At 42.8% G+C, this 12793-nt stretch overlaps 1 protein-coding gene across 2 annotated transcripts in view; it reads left to right on the plus strand.

The window, feature by feature from the left end:
* LOC144499630 (neutral amino acid uniporter 4-like) overlaps nt 1–12793 on the plus strand; it is a 340726-nt gene that overhangs the window by 116739 nt on the left and 211194 nt on the right. For both annotated transcript variants that reach the window (XM_078221802.1, XM_078221803.1), the window contains one exon: nt 4513–4682. In XM_078221802.1, coding sequence (XP_078077928.1) covers nt 4513–4682 — 170 coding nt within the window. The remainder of the gene's footprint in view (nt 1–4512; nt 4683–12793) is intronic.

The raw sequence follows: 12793 nt of genomic DNA on the forward strand, positions 1-12793 counted from the left end.
TTACTCCAATTTCTCTCCTTTTGTTTGAGTCATCCTTTACTGTTTTTAATTTTCCAAATCTTCTGGGCTATCACTAATCTTTGTAGCGTTGTACATCTTTATTAATTTAATACCATCCATAACTCCCTTAGTTTATCACGGATGCTGCAACCTTTTCGGAGTCTTCTTTTCTTGATGAAGTACATGTTTGTTGAGAGTTATTAAATATCTGCTTTCATGCCTGGCACTGTTTCTCTACAGTCTTGCCTTCTTAAACTATTTTCCCAGTCCACATCAGCCAACTCCGTCTTCATAGCGTTGTAGCCTTTAAAGTTTAAGACCGTAGTTTCAGACTCAAATTTTTCATCATGAAACTGAATGTGAAATTCTATCATGTTATCATCACTTTTACCTGGAGAATTTTCTACTGTAACGTCAGTTATTCATCCTGTCTTGCTACATATTGCCGAGAGTGATGGCAAGGGACAGAGCATAGAAACATAGGAATTGCACCAGCAAATAAGGTCAAAGTAGGGAATGGTATGAAGACAGAAGTAAAGGCTCTTTACCTGAAAGCACGGAGTATTAGTAACAAAATGATTGAACCGATAGCACAAATAGAAATCAATAAATAAGACATGATGGCCATTACAGTGACATGGGCCAGAATTTTGCACTCCCCCTCCACAGTTCTCCCAAATCTGGCTCATATCTCCCGATGTTAGTAAGGACCACTTTGGAAGGTCAGCTGGCCAAGGTGTATCTTTGTCGTTTCAGGTGCAATAGGTCCACGGCAGTTGATCTGTTTGGCCTATTCTTTAAGTGTTTGTTATGTCGTTTCAGATAGTGGTTAAGAGTCAACCACGTTGCTGTGCATCTGGATTCTCTTGTAGGTCAGACCGGATAAGGATGGCAGAATTGCATCCCTAGAGGACATTAGTGAGCCAGAATGTTTTGAACAACAACTTGGTCTTTTCATGGTCAACGTTACTGAGACCAGCTTTTTATTCCAGATTTACTAATTAATTGAATTTAAATTTAGCTGTTATAGCGGGATTTAAACTCGTGTCCCCAGAGCCTTAGGCTGAGTCTGTGGATCTAATCATTGCGAACGAGTATGATATGGTGGCCATTGCAGAGACATGGTTGCAGGATGGTCATGACTGGGAGTTAAATATCCAGGGGTATCAGACTGTTCGGAGGGATCCACAGCAAGGTAAGGTGTAGCACTGATATTTAAGGATGACATCAGGGCGGTAGTGAGAGATGATATAGGTTCTATGGAAAAAAAGGTTGAATCCATTTGGGTAGAAATTAGAAATAGTAAGGAGAAAAAGTCACTGATAGGTGTAATCTATAGGCCACCAAATAATAACATCATGCTGGGGCGAGAAACAAACAAAGAAATAACTGATGAATGTAAAAATGGTACAGCAATTATCATGGGGGATTTTAATCTACATGTCAATTAGTCAAACCAGGTCGGTCAAGGCAGCCTTGAGGAGGACTTCATAGAATGTATGTAATGGAACCTACGATGGTGCAAGCTATCCTAGATTTGGTCCTATGTAATGAGACAGGAATAATTAATGATCTTACAGTTAGGGATCCTCTCGGAAGAAGCGATCACAATATGGTTGAATTTAAAATACAGATGGAGCATGAGAAGGTAAAATCCAATACCAGTGCCTTGTGCATAAACAAAGGAGACTACAATGGGATGAGGGAGGAGTTGGCTAAGGTAGACTGGAAGCAAAAACTTTATGGTGGGACAATTAACGAACAGTGGAGGACTTTCAAAGTGATTTTTCACAGTGCTCAGCAAAAGTATATACCAGTGATAAGGAAGGACTGTAGAAAAATAGATAATCAGCCATGGATATCTAAGGAAATAAAGGAGGGTATCAAACTGAAAGAAAATGCATTCAAAGTGGTAAAGATTAGTGGGAAACTAGAGGATTGGGAAATCTTTAAAGGTCAACAGAAAATCACGAAAAAAGCTATAAAGAAAAGTAAGATGGATTATGAGAGTAAGCTAGCTCAGAATATAAAAACAGATAGCAAAAGTTTCCACAAATATATAAAACAAAAAAGAGTGGCTAAAGTAAACATTGGTCCTTTAGAGGATGAGAAGGGGGATGTAATAACTGGAAATGAGAAAATGGCTGAGGCATTGAACAGGTATTTTGTGTCAGTCATCACAGTGGAAGACACAAATAACATGCCAAAAATTGATGACAGGAAGGCGATGGCAGGTGAGGACCTAGAAACTGTCGTTATCACGAAAGAGGTAGTGTTGGGCAAGCTAATGGGGCTAAAGGTAGACAAGACCCCAGGCCCTGATGGAATGCATCCCAGGGTACTAAAAGAGATGGCGGGAGAAATAGCAAATGCACTAGTGGTAATTTACCAAACTTTACTGGACTCTGGGGTGGTTCCCGCAAATGTGACGCCACTGTTTAAAAAAGGAGGTAGACAGAAGGCGGGTAACTATAGGCTGGTTAGCTTAACTTCTGTAGTAGGGAAAATGCTTGAATCTATTATCAAGGAAGAAATAGTGAGACTTCTGGATATAAATTGTCCCATTGGTAAGACGCAGCATGGGCTCATGAAGAGCAGGTCATGTTTGACTAATTTGGTGGAATTCTTTGAGAACATTACATGTGCAGTGGGCAATGGGGAACCTGTGGATGTGGTGTATCTGGATTTCCAGAAGGCATTTGACAAGATGCCACACCAAAGACTGCTACATAAGATAAAGGTGCACGGTGTTATGGGTAATGTATTAAACAAAGAACAAAGAACAGTACAGCACAGGAAACAGGCCCTTCGGCCCTCCAAGCCTGTGCTGCTCCTTGGTCCAACTAGACCAATCGTTTGTATCCCTCCATTCCCAGGCTGCTCATGTGACTAGCATGGATAGAGGATTGGTTAACTAACAGAAAGCAAAGAGTGGGGGTAGATGGGTGTTTTTCTGGTTGGCGATCAGCGATTAGTGGTATGCCTCAGGGATCAGTATTGGGACTGCAATTGTTTACGATTTACATAGATGATTTGGAGTTGGGGACCAAGTGCAGTGTGTCAATATTTGCAGATGACGCTAAGATGAGTGGCAGAGCAAAGTGTGCAGAGGACGCTGAAAGTCTGCAAAGGGATATAGATAGTCTAAGTGAGCGGGCAAGGGTCTGGCAGATGGGGTAATGTTGGTAAATGTGAGGTCATCCATTTTGGTAGGTATTACAGCAAAATGGACTATTATTTAAATGGTAAAAAATTGCAGCATGCAGTTGTGCAGAGGGACCTGGGTGTCCTTGTGCAAGAATCATAAGGAGTTGGTTTGCAGGTGCAGCAGGTAATTAAGAAGGCAAATGGAATTTTGTCCTTCATTGCCAGAGGGATGGAGTTTAAAAACAGTGAGGTTATGTTGCAGGTGTTGGTGAGGCCACACCTGGAGTACTGTGTACAGTTTTGGTCTCCTTACTTGAGAAAGGATATACTGGCACATGAGGGGGTGCAGAGGAGATTCACTAGGTTGATTCCGGAGTTGAGACGGTTGGCTTATGAGGAGAGACTGAGTAGACTGGGACTATACTCATTGGAATTCAGAAGAATGAGGGAGATCTTATAGAAACATATAAGATTATGAATGGAATAGATAAGATAGAAGCAGGCAAGTTGTTTCCACTGGCAGGTAAAACTAGAACTAGGGGGCATGGCCTCAAAATAAGGGGGAGCAGATTTAGAACAAAGAACAAAGAAAATTACAGCACAGGAACAGGCCCTTCGGCCCTCCAAGCCTGCACCAACAATGCTACCCGACTTAACTAAAACCCCCTCCCCTTCCGGGGACCATATCCCTCTATTCCCATCCTATTCATGTATTTAGTACTGAGTTGAGGAGGACAAAGGGTTCTTCACACAAAGTGTTGTGAATCTGTGGAATTCCCAGCCCAGTCAAGTAGTTGAGGCTACCTCATTGAATGTTTTTAAGGCAAGGATAGATAAATTTTTGAACAGTAAGGGAATTAAGGGTTATGGTGAGTGGGCGGGTAAGTAAAGCTGAGTCCACGAAAAGATCAGCCATGATCTTATTGAATGGCAGAACAGGCTCGAGGGGCCAGATGGCCTACTCCTGCTCCTGGTTCTTATGTTCTTGTGTTCTTATCAAGCATCCAGCGGCACTACTGTCTGCAATATGAAAATGGTACCTTCGTGGTACTGAAGATGGAAAAATGATTGAGACGGAGTGTATTTTTGTGTTAACTGTGTAAGAAACAATGATTTAAAAATAAGGCTTTGAAAATAAACAAAGGCAAAATGAACATTTTGATTTTACAAATGATTAACCGATGTTGGGAGGAGGAGAAAAGACGTAATTATGAATGAAACCGCCATCTTATGTTTATATTTCTTTCATAGTTAGATATCCTGTTATAACAATTTCTTATAAATTTGCAACACTGACAAGTTTTGTTACACTTAAGCATCACAAACCTGTTGTGCCCTGGTGACGTATCTTTACCTCTTCTCTAGGTTATACCAGTTGGTGAAAATCCTTTACTCCTTTGGGATCTTGGTAACTTACACAATCCAGTACTATGTTCCAGCAGAGATCATTCTTCCAGCTGTTTCTGCACAAGTACCTCAGAGATGGAAGCTTCTTTGCGATCTTGTTGTCCGAACCCTGCTTGTTTGTCTAACCTGTGAGTAGATTCAAAACGATTCCAAAATAAAATCCTAATGCCATTGTGAGTTTGCAAAAATTTGAAACGTTATTGCCTAATGAGCATTGTTTCTGAAGATCACTCTGTTACTTTAAAATTTAGAATGCAGAAATTTGTCCAGAACATCATGAAGGGTTCCTTTTTTTTTACCGACCTAAAAATTATTTTGGATAATAATGTAATGATATCACTGTGTACTGGCATTTCCTGAAAAGTTTGTTTCAGAAACTGCAGTTTCCCTGTAACTTTCAGTCCTTTGAAATTCTAAGATTGTGGGATGCTATTAGGGAGTTGAATTTCTAAGAATCTCTAAACATCATTTGCTGAAAGTAAGCGCGGCAGGTACAGCAGGCAGTAAAGAGGGCAAATGGTATGTTGGCCTTCATAGCGAGAGGATTTGCGTATAGGGATAGGGATGTTTTACTGCAATTGTATAGGGCATTGGTGAGGCCACACGTACAGTATTGTGTGCAGTTTTGGTGTCCTTAACTGAAGAAGGATGTCCTTGAAGTAGAAGGAGAACAACAAAGGTTTACCAGGCTGATTTCTGGGATGGCAGGTGTGTCATATGAGGAGAGACTAAATTGGTTAGGATTATATTCACTGGAGTTTAGGAGAGTGAGAGGGGATCTCATAGAAACTTATAAAATTCTAACATGGTTTGACAGGGCAGATTCAGAAAGAATGTTGCCAGTGGTGGGGAAGTCCAGAGCTAGGGGTCAAGGTTTGAGGATAAGGGGTAAATCTTTTAGAATTGAGGTCAGGAGAAATTTCTTCCCCCATGAATGTGTGGAATTCACTACCACAGAAAGTAGTTGAAGCCAAAACATTATCTGATTTCAAGAAGAAATTAGATATAGCACTTGGGGCTAAAGGGATCCAGGGATATGGGGGGAAGGGGGGGATAAGGATATTTAATTCGATGATCAGCCATGATCAAAATGAATGGTGGAGCAGGCTAAAAGGGCCGAATGGCCTACTCCTGTTTCTAGTTTCTATGTTTTACTGATAGATGTAGAATCGTGATAATAGTCCCAATGAACACAATCCACAAATAACCTGTTGTGGCATCTGTTGCGACTGCGAGGCGATCATCTTGCTTGAAATGATAAACTTGGATTAAACAAGAGAACTGGAGGCAATAATTCATTGAGAAAAACAAATATAATTGGGACAACTGAAACTTGACTGCATAAATAACAGATTGGCTGTGAAGTATTGCAGGGTATTATGTTTTTAGAAAGGAAAAGGAAAGAAGACGGGATAGTTGCACTAAGAGTAATATAATGGCAGTAAAAAAAGTAACAAGATAAAAAAGAAAATCCAAATGAATTCAGATAAATTATGAGAGATGGATCAAGCTAATCAGGAACAGCTAGCAGAATGGGTTGCATACTGCTCAGAAAACAGAGTGGGCGGGGGGCTACGCAGAGTGGGCGGGGAGCTACGCAGAGTGGGCGGGGGGCTACGCAGAGTGGGCGGGGGGCTACGCAGAGTGGGCGGGGGGGCTACGCAGAGTGGGCGGGGGGGCTACGCAGAGTGGGCGGGGGGGGCTTCGCAGAGTGAGCGGGGGGGGCTACGCAGAGTGGGCGGGAGGGGGGCTACGCAGAGTGGGCGGGAGGGGGGCTACGCAGAGTGGGCGGGGGGGTGGCTACGCAGAGTGGGCGGGGGGGTGGCTACGCAGAGTGGGCGGGGGGGTGGCTACGCAGAGTGGGCGGGGGGGGGGCTACGCAGAGTGGGCGGGAGGGGGGCTACGCAGAGTGGGCGGGGGGGGGCTACGCAGAGTGGGCGGGGGGGGGGCTACGCAGAGTGGGCGGGGGGGCTACGCAGAGTGGGCGGGGGGGGCTACGCAGAGTGGGCGGGGAGGTGGCTACGCAGAGTGGGCGGGGAGGTGGCTACGCAGAGTGGGCGGGGGGGTGGCTACGCAGAGTGGGCGGGGGGGGGCTACGCAGAGTGGGCGGGGGGGGGGGCTACGCAGAGTGGGTGGGGGGGGGTGGGGGCTACCCGGAGTAGCTACTCAGACTAGTGGACAAATTTGTAAAATGGTTGTGCGAATGTCAAATAAATTTGAACATGGGTAAATGTGAGGGGTAAGGAAGTGACCTCCTTGGAAAATAAGTGTCTAACTGGCGCAAAGAGATCTTTTTGGTACAGATCCATGAAACATCAAAAGTGCTATATTTTATGCTGCTTCATGCAAACTGCTTGTTAGCTTGCTTTTTGAGAGATTTAAGTGTATGTTGTGGCACGTGTGAGATTACAAGTATCCAGTTCACATGGCAGTTTGTCAATGGGGCAGCTTATTTTGCCTTTAGGTCACAATAGTGCATCTCTAGATATTGGTGGCGATTCTCTGACCTTGTTGTGCCGTAAGGAGATTGTGCCGATCCTGGAGAATAGCCTGCAAGCCTAAAAATCCATCCGGTCCCTTTCTAATGGCGTGAATCGGATTGTGCCCAGAAAAAGCACAAGTCCGATTAGCATTCCAAATCCCAGCGCATGGAGTTCTCTGGCCTTTGGGCTTGATGCGATAACAGCGAGAATTACTACTGGCCTCCACTAGCAGAAACCTGCCGCGATGGTCACGCCGGGGGGAATCGGAAGCCTTTGAAGCCCCAGGTGGTTGGGGGCATGGCTGGGCGCTCTACCCAGCAATGATCACCTGAGTGTCCGGCAATGGCCACTGTTCAACCCAGTGGTGCCATTTGGGTTCTGCCAGTGTGCCAGGGACAGTGCTGACAGTTGGGGCCTGAATGGGGGCCATGACATGGGGGCTATGTGAGGTGGTCTGACTGGGGGCTCGTGCAGCGGGACCCATGTCGGGAGGGCCCCTGTATTCTGATGCCAGTAACCTGTGTCAGGGAGGGGGTGGGGGAACGTGCTGCTGATGATGGTGGAGGGGTCCTGATGTCTGTGGGGTGAGATCGGGGGTCACCCAGTACATTCTGTGATCGGGATGCCCTGGCGGAACGGTGCCCAAGCACCCAAAGCTGGGCTCACTAGTGCATTTAGCACAACACCTCCCCTCCCTGCCCAGTATCGGCGCAAAACTCCCAGCTCTTCAAAAAAGTGACCGAGTGCGGAGAACTGTGGTGTGGCGCCACCTGCGAAACCAGTGTGGATCCCTCCATTATGTTGTGACAGTGAGAAACCTTTTGGGAAACCATTGAGTAGTAAATCTAAATCCCAAATTGGAAGAATCCGAGGCTCCACTGACAAGAGACACTGCTGATGGTGGAGCTGGGGGAATATCTGGTACAATCTGAAACTTGTCTCAAAGCTGAAGGGACATACTCTCAGATGCATCACATTTTATATATCGTGTACTTGTGGATTCAGAAATTTGTTTAAAATAAATCCTTTCTAGAACAGTAATGAGCTTTTCTTCTGCCACCATCAAAATATTCCTGCAACTATTTGAATTAATGTATTTGACACAAGCGCCTCAATAAAATTATTTCCACAATAAACCCTCACCTAGGTCTGTCATGCCACTGTAGGGATTCTATGATTCTAAAATTCTTTCAACAGAGCATCGCGGGCAAGGTCAGCATTTGTTGCCCAGCCCTAATTACCCCTGAGAAGGTGGTGGTGAGTTGCCATCTTGAACCACTGCTGTCCATGTGTTGTAGGAACACTCACAGTGCTGTTAGGAAGGGATTTCCAGTATTTGGACCTGGCAACAGTGAAGTAATGATGACATATTTCCAAGTCAGGGTGGTGCTGTCCCCATGCATCTGCTGCCCTTGTCCTTCTAGGGTTAGACACTGTGGGTTTGCAAGATGCTGTTGAAGGAGGCTTCTATATGCTGCTACCTCTCAATCAACTTCAGCCAAAAGGATTATAGGGCCATTATCACGTGGCTATGTTTAGGATAAGTTCATAAACAGCAATGAAATTCACTACCTGTCTGACATGAGTTTGTCTGCTTATCCAGATTATACGAAAGGTAAAATCCCCTATTTAAAGCACCTCTGCCTTTCCTATTTGTCTAATCCCAGTGGTTGTACTTTTTGTCACTTCACAGCTGCTTCCAGAAATGGCATACGCTGCTGCAAATGAAAAGTTAAATGTCGTTGCCACTTGTGGTAGAATGTCAATAAATGCTATCCCAGTCTCCTACCATGACTTGTCAAATAATTGGCAAACACCCCAGATAAATGGCGTAACCAGTTTACACTGCGACTCGGGTTTCTGTTGATCTACCAATGTTATGATGGGAAATCAGGAAAATCCTTGGCGTAATTCAGCAAATTGGCCTTTTGGGCAGGATTTTGATCAGTGTTAGACAATTTAGCTCGGTGGAGCTTATTTTTGTTTTCAGCTCACTGCGTTAGGAATATACGAGGTGGAGTTTGTTCCATTTTTCGAGAAGCTTTTAAACAAGGTTTTTTTGTATTTCCATAAATTTGTAAACCTAAATTTTACTTTTTTCATGAAACAATTGATGTTGGTTCAATGTGATTAATAATGAGAAGTATTTGGGTCCAGGACAGAAGGTGGAGAAAGTAAGATTTATAGAACCATAGAAAATTACAGCTCAGAAACAGGCCTTTTGGCCCTTCTTGTCTGTGCCGAACCATTTTATGCCTAGTCCCACTGACCTGCACTTGGACCATATCCCTCCACACCCCTCTCATCCATGAACCCGTCCAAGTTTTTCTTAAATGTTAAAAGTGACCCCGCATTTACCACTTTATCTGGCAGCTCATTCCACACTCCCACCACTCTCTGCGTGAAGAAGCCTCCCCTATGTTTTACTTTATCTATTAGTCATTGTTAAATTCTTGTCAGCTTCATTCTGGAAAAAGTAGTCTTTTCATAGTCTTAAATTCTATAAAAGTAGATATTATCGAAAGCAGCATACATGCCATTTGTAGTTCCTCAAATTTCATTAAGATTTATAGCTTCTGACTTTTGCAAGTTTGTGTATCAATAATTCAAAATCTATTTCATTTGGCTTATTAATTTTGAATACACTGTTGAACAGATTTCAAACCAAGCCTGGATTTAATCTGATTTATAACTTAATTGAGGTTAAATATATTGGGTGGAATCTTACCATATTTTTTTTTCAAAAGTGTCAGCCTCAGAATGAAAACCGGCATGAATCTCTCCATAAAATAACCAAAAGAGAAAATGCTGGAAAATCTCAGCAGGTCTGGCAGCATCTGTAAGGAGAAAAAAGAGCTGACGTTTCGGGTCCAGATGACCCTTTGTCAAAACTAAAGGGCATAAAAAGTGGGAAATATTTATACTGCGGGTGAGGGAATGAAAGCTGAGTCATAGCCATAGAAACCAGGGGAAAAGACTGATAGTAGCTGTCTACAGAGAAAATAAAGGTGTGAATGGCCAAACGGCAGAGAAGCAGATGGAAATGTTGGGGGCGGGGGGGGAATGGGACAAAGGTAGAATGTAGAGAAAGGAGAAGCGGGGGGGGGGGGGGGGGAAGGTAAGGGAAGGGGGATGAAGTAGTGGGAAAGAGTGGTGGGGGGGGTGGTAAGAAAAATGAAGGAAGACCATAAAGAAATAAAAGATAGAGAACACTAAAAAAAAAAAAAATGAACGAAAACAAAGGGGGCCAAGGTGGGATAGAGCAAGTTATCTGAAGTTGTTGAATTCAATGTTGAGACCAGAAGACTGTAAAGTGCCCAATCGGAAGATGAGATGCTGTTCCTCCAGTTTGCGTTGAGCTTCACTGGAACATTGCAGCAATGATGTGGAGATGCCGGCGCTGGACTGGGGTAAACACAGTAAGAAGTCTCACAACACCAGGTTAAAGTCCAACAGGTTTATTTGGTAGCAAAAGCCACTAGCTTTCGGAGCGCTGTTCCTTCATCAGGTGAGTGGGAGTTCTGTTCACAAACAGGGCATATAGACACAAACTCAATTTACAAAGTAATGGTTGGAATGTGAGTCTTTATAGGTAGTCAAGTCTTAAAGGTACAGACAATGCGAGTGGAGAGAGGGTTAAGCATAGGTTAAAAGAGATGAGTATTGTCTCCAGACAGGACAGTTAGTGAAATTTTGCAAGCCCAGGCAATTCGTGGGGGTTACAGATAGTGTGACATGAACCCAAGATCCTGGTTGACTGCCTGTGTGCAGAACTTGGCTATCAGTCTCTGCTCAGCGACTCTGCGTTGTCGTGTGTCGTGAAGGCCGCCTTGGAGAACGCTTACCCGAAGACCAGACATCGAATGCCCGTGACCGCTGAAGTGTTCCCCAACAGGAAGAGAACACTCTTGCCTGGTGATTGTCGAGCGGTGTTCATTCATTTCAACCAATCACAATTTATGCTATATGAGGAAAGAGAGCTGATTGATTGACAGGTTGACTCTGATTAACTGAGGCATTGCCTCAGAAAGAAATGGAGAACCTTAGGCTCCGCAAGTTCCCAGGTAATTCAAAAAAGGAGCAAGGGTTGAACATGTTCCTTTTATTTGCAGAGAATGGTCCCTGCATATGAATGTATGTTGCTCCTGGCAAGCAGAAATGTTACAAACTCGATTGATTATCATCTTGTGCTGCCCGGATTGGGCAGCAGTTGCTGAACAATCCCGAGTGTGTCAATAGCTACACTAATAACCGATGTAAAAAAACATTGGAGGAAAAGAAGAGGGAAGACAAATCCTTACAGTCCTGGATAAAACAGAAGATAAAATACAGCAGTAGTGCTTGGATGAATGTGATACCATGAGAGAAAGCAGTATGTTATTTCAGTTGTAAATTTCAAAATTTGTTTTGAAACATAAAAATATGGAAGTTTTTAAACTACTTCCATGCCTTTTACTTAATGTGCTGACGCATGTACTTGCAAGAACCTATCTCCTCATCATCTTGTCACATAGTCAATTATAAATGGCTCTAGAAAATTTTCAAATTTGATACGAAACCGAAACTTCAAATGGTGATCGAAAGTGTCACAAATAAGATTTCCACAGTGCGAACTGTTGCTCCTACTTTCTACTACTCTTAATTACAGTTACAACAAAATATTCTGGCTTCAGTCCTGCTGGGATTATTGAAATATCATCTATGGACTTCACCTTCACTTCAAGATTTATTAATGTTAGATTGTAACAGTACAATAGGTTGACATTGTTGAATTTTATTCAGTTACCTTCAGGCAATTTTTGTAGTGGAGATTTTATTTTTGATATCTATTTCCTCAGGGTACAAATGGGTTTGCAGGAAAGCCATTAATAAGCAGTGTGTATGTGGTTTGTTAAGGGGCTCAGTAAGCCCATTTTTTTGTGTTTGAGGCCTTTGTGTTGCTATATTACTTTTGTTACAGAAGTTCCACAAAATGGAATGACTGCTTTTAAGTTACTTGAAGAATTAATTTGTTTCACTTAATTAGTAATGTAGAAACTTCATGACTCATCATTAATCTGAGAACCCTGATAATACTATCTTGTTTATCTACTGATCACAATAGAACGTAGGCAATTAATGTTATTGAACATGCATTTTTATTGCAATGCCATAAATGTAAGAATCAGTACAATAGGTTGACATTGTTGAATTTTATTCAGTTACCTTCAGGCAATTTTTGTAGTGGAGATTTTATTTTTGATATCTATTTCCTCAGGGTACAAATGGGTTTGCAGGAAAGCCATTAATAAGCAGTGTGTATGTGGTTTGTTAAGGGGCTCAGTAAGCCCATTTTTTTGTGTTTGAGGCCTTTGTGTTGCTATATTACTTTTGTTACAGAAGTTCCACAAAATGGAATGACTGCTTTTAAGTTACTTGAAGAATTAATTTGTTTCACTTAATTAGTAATGTAGAAACTTCATGACTCATCATTAATCTGAGAACCCTGATAATACTATCTTGTTTATCTACTGATCAAAAAAGAACGTAGGCAATTAATGTTATTGAACATGCATTTTTATTGCAATGCCATAAATGTAAGAATCAGGAGTTTATATTTACTCATTCAAGGAAGCGAGCATCATTGCAATGGCCAGCAGTTATTGCCTATCCGTACTTGTCCTTGAGAAGATGGTAATGAAATGCTGCTTTGAAGCACTGCAGTCAATTTGGTGAAGGTATTCTCACAATGCTATTAGGTGGAGAGTTGAGGGATT

The sequence above is a fragment of the Mustelus asterias genome, chromosome 10 (assembly GCF_964213995.1).
Source record: "Mustelus asterias chromosome 10, sMusAst1.hap1.1, whole genome shotgun sequence".
NCBI lineage: Eukaryota > Metazoa > Chordata > Chondrichthyes > Carcharhiniformes > Triakidae > Mustelus > Mustelus asterias.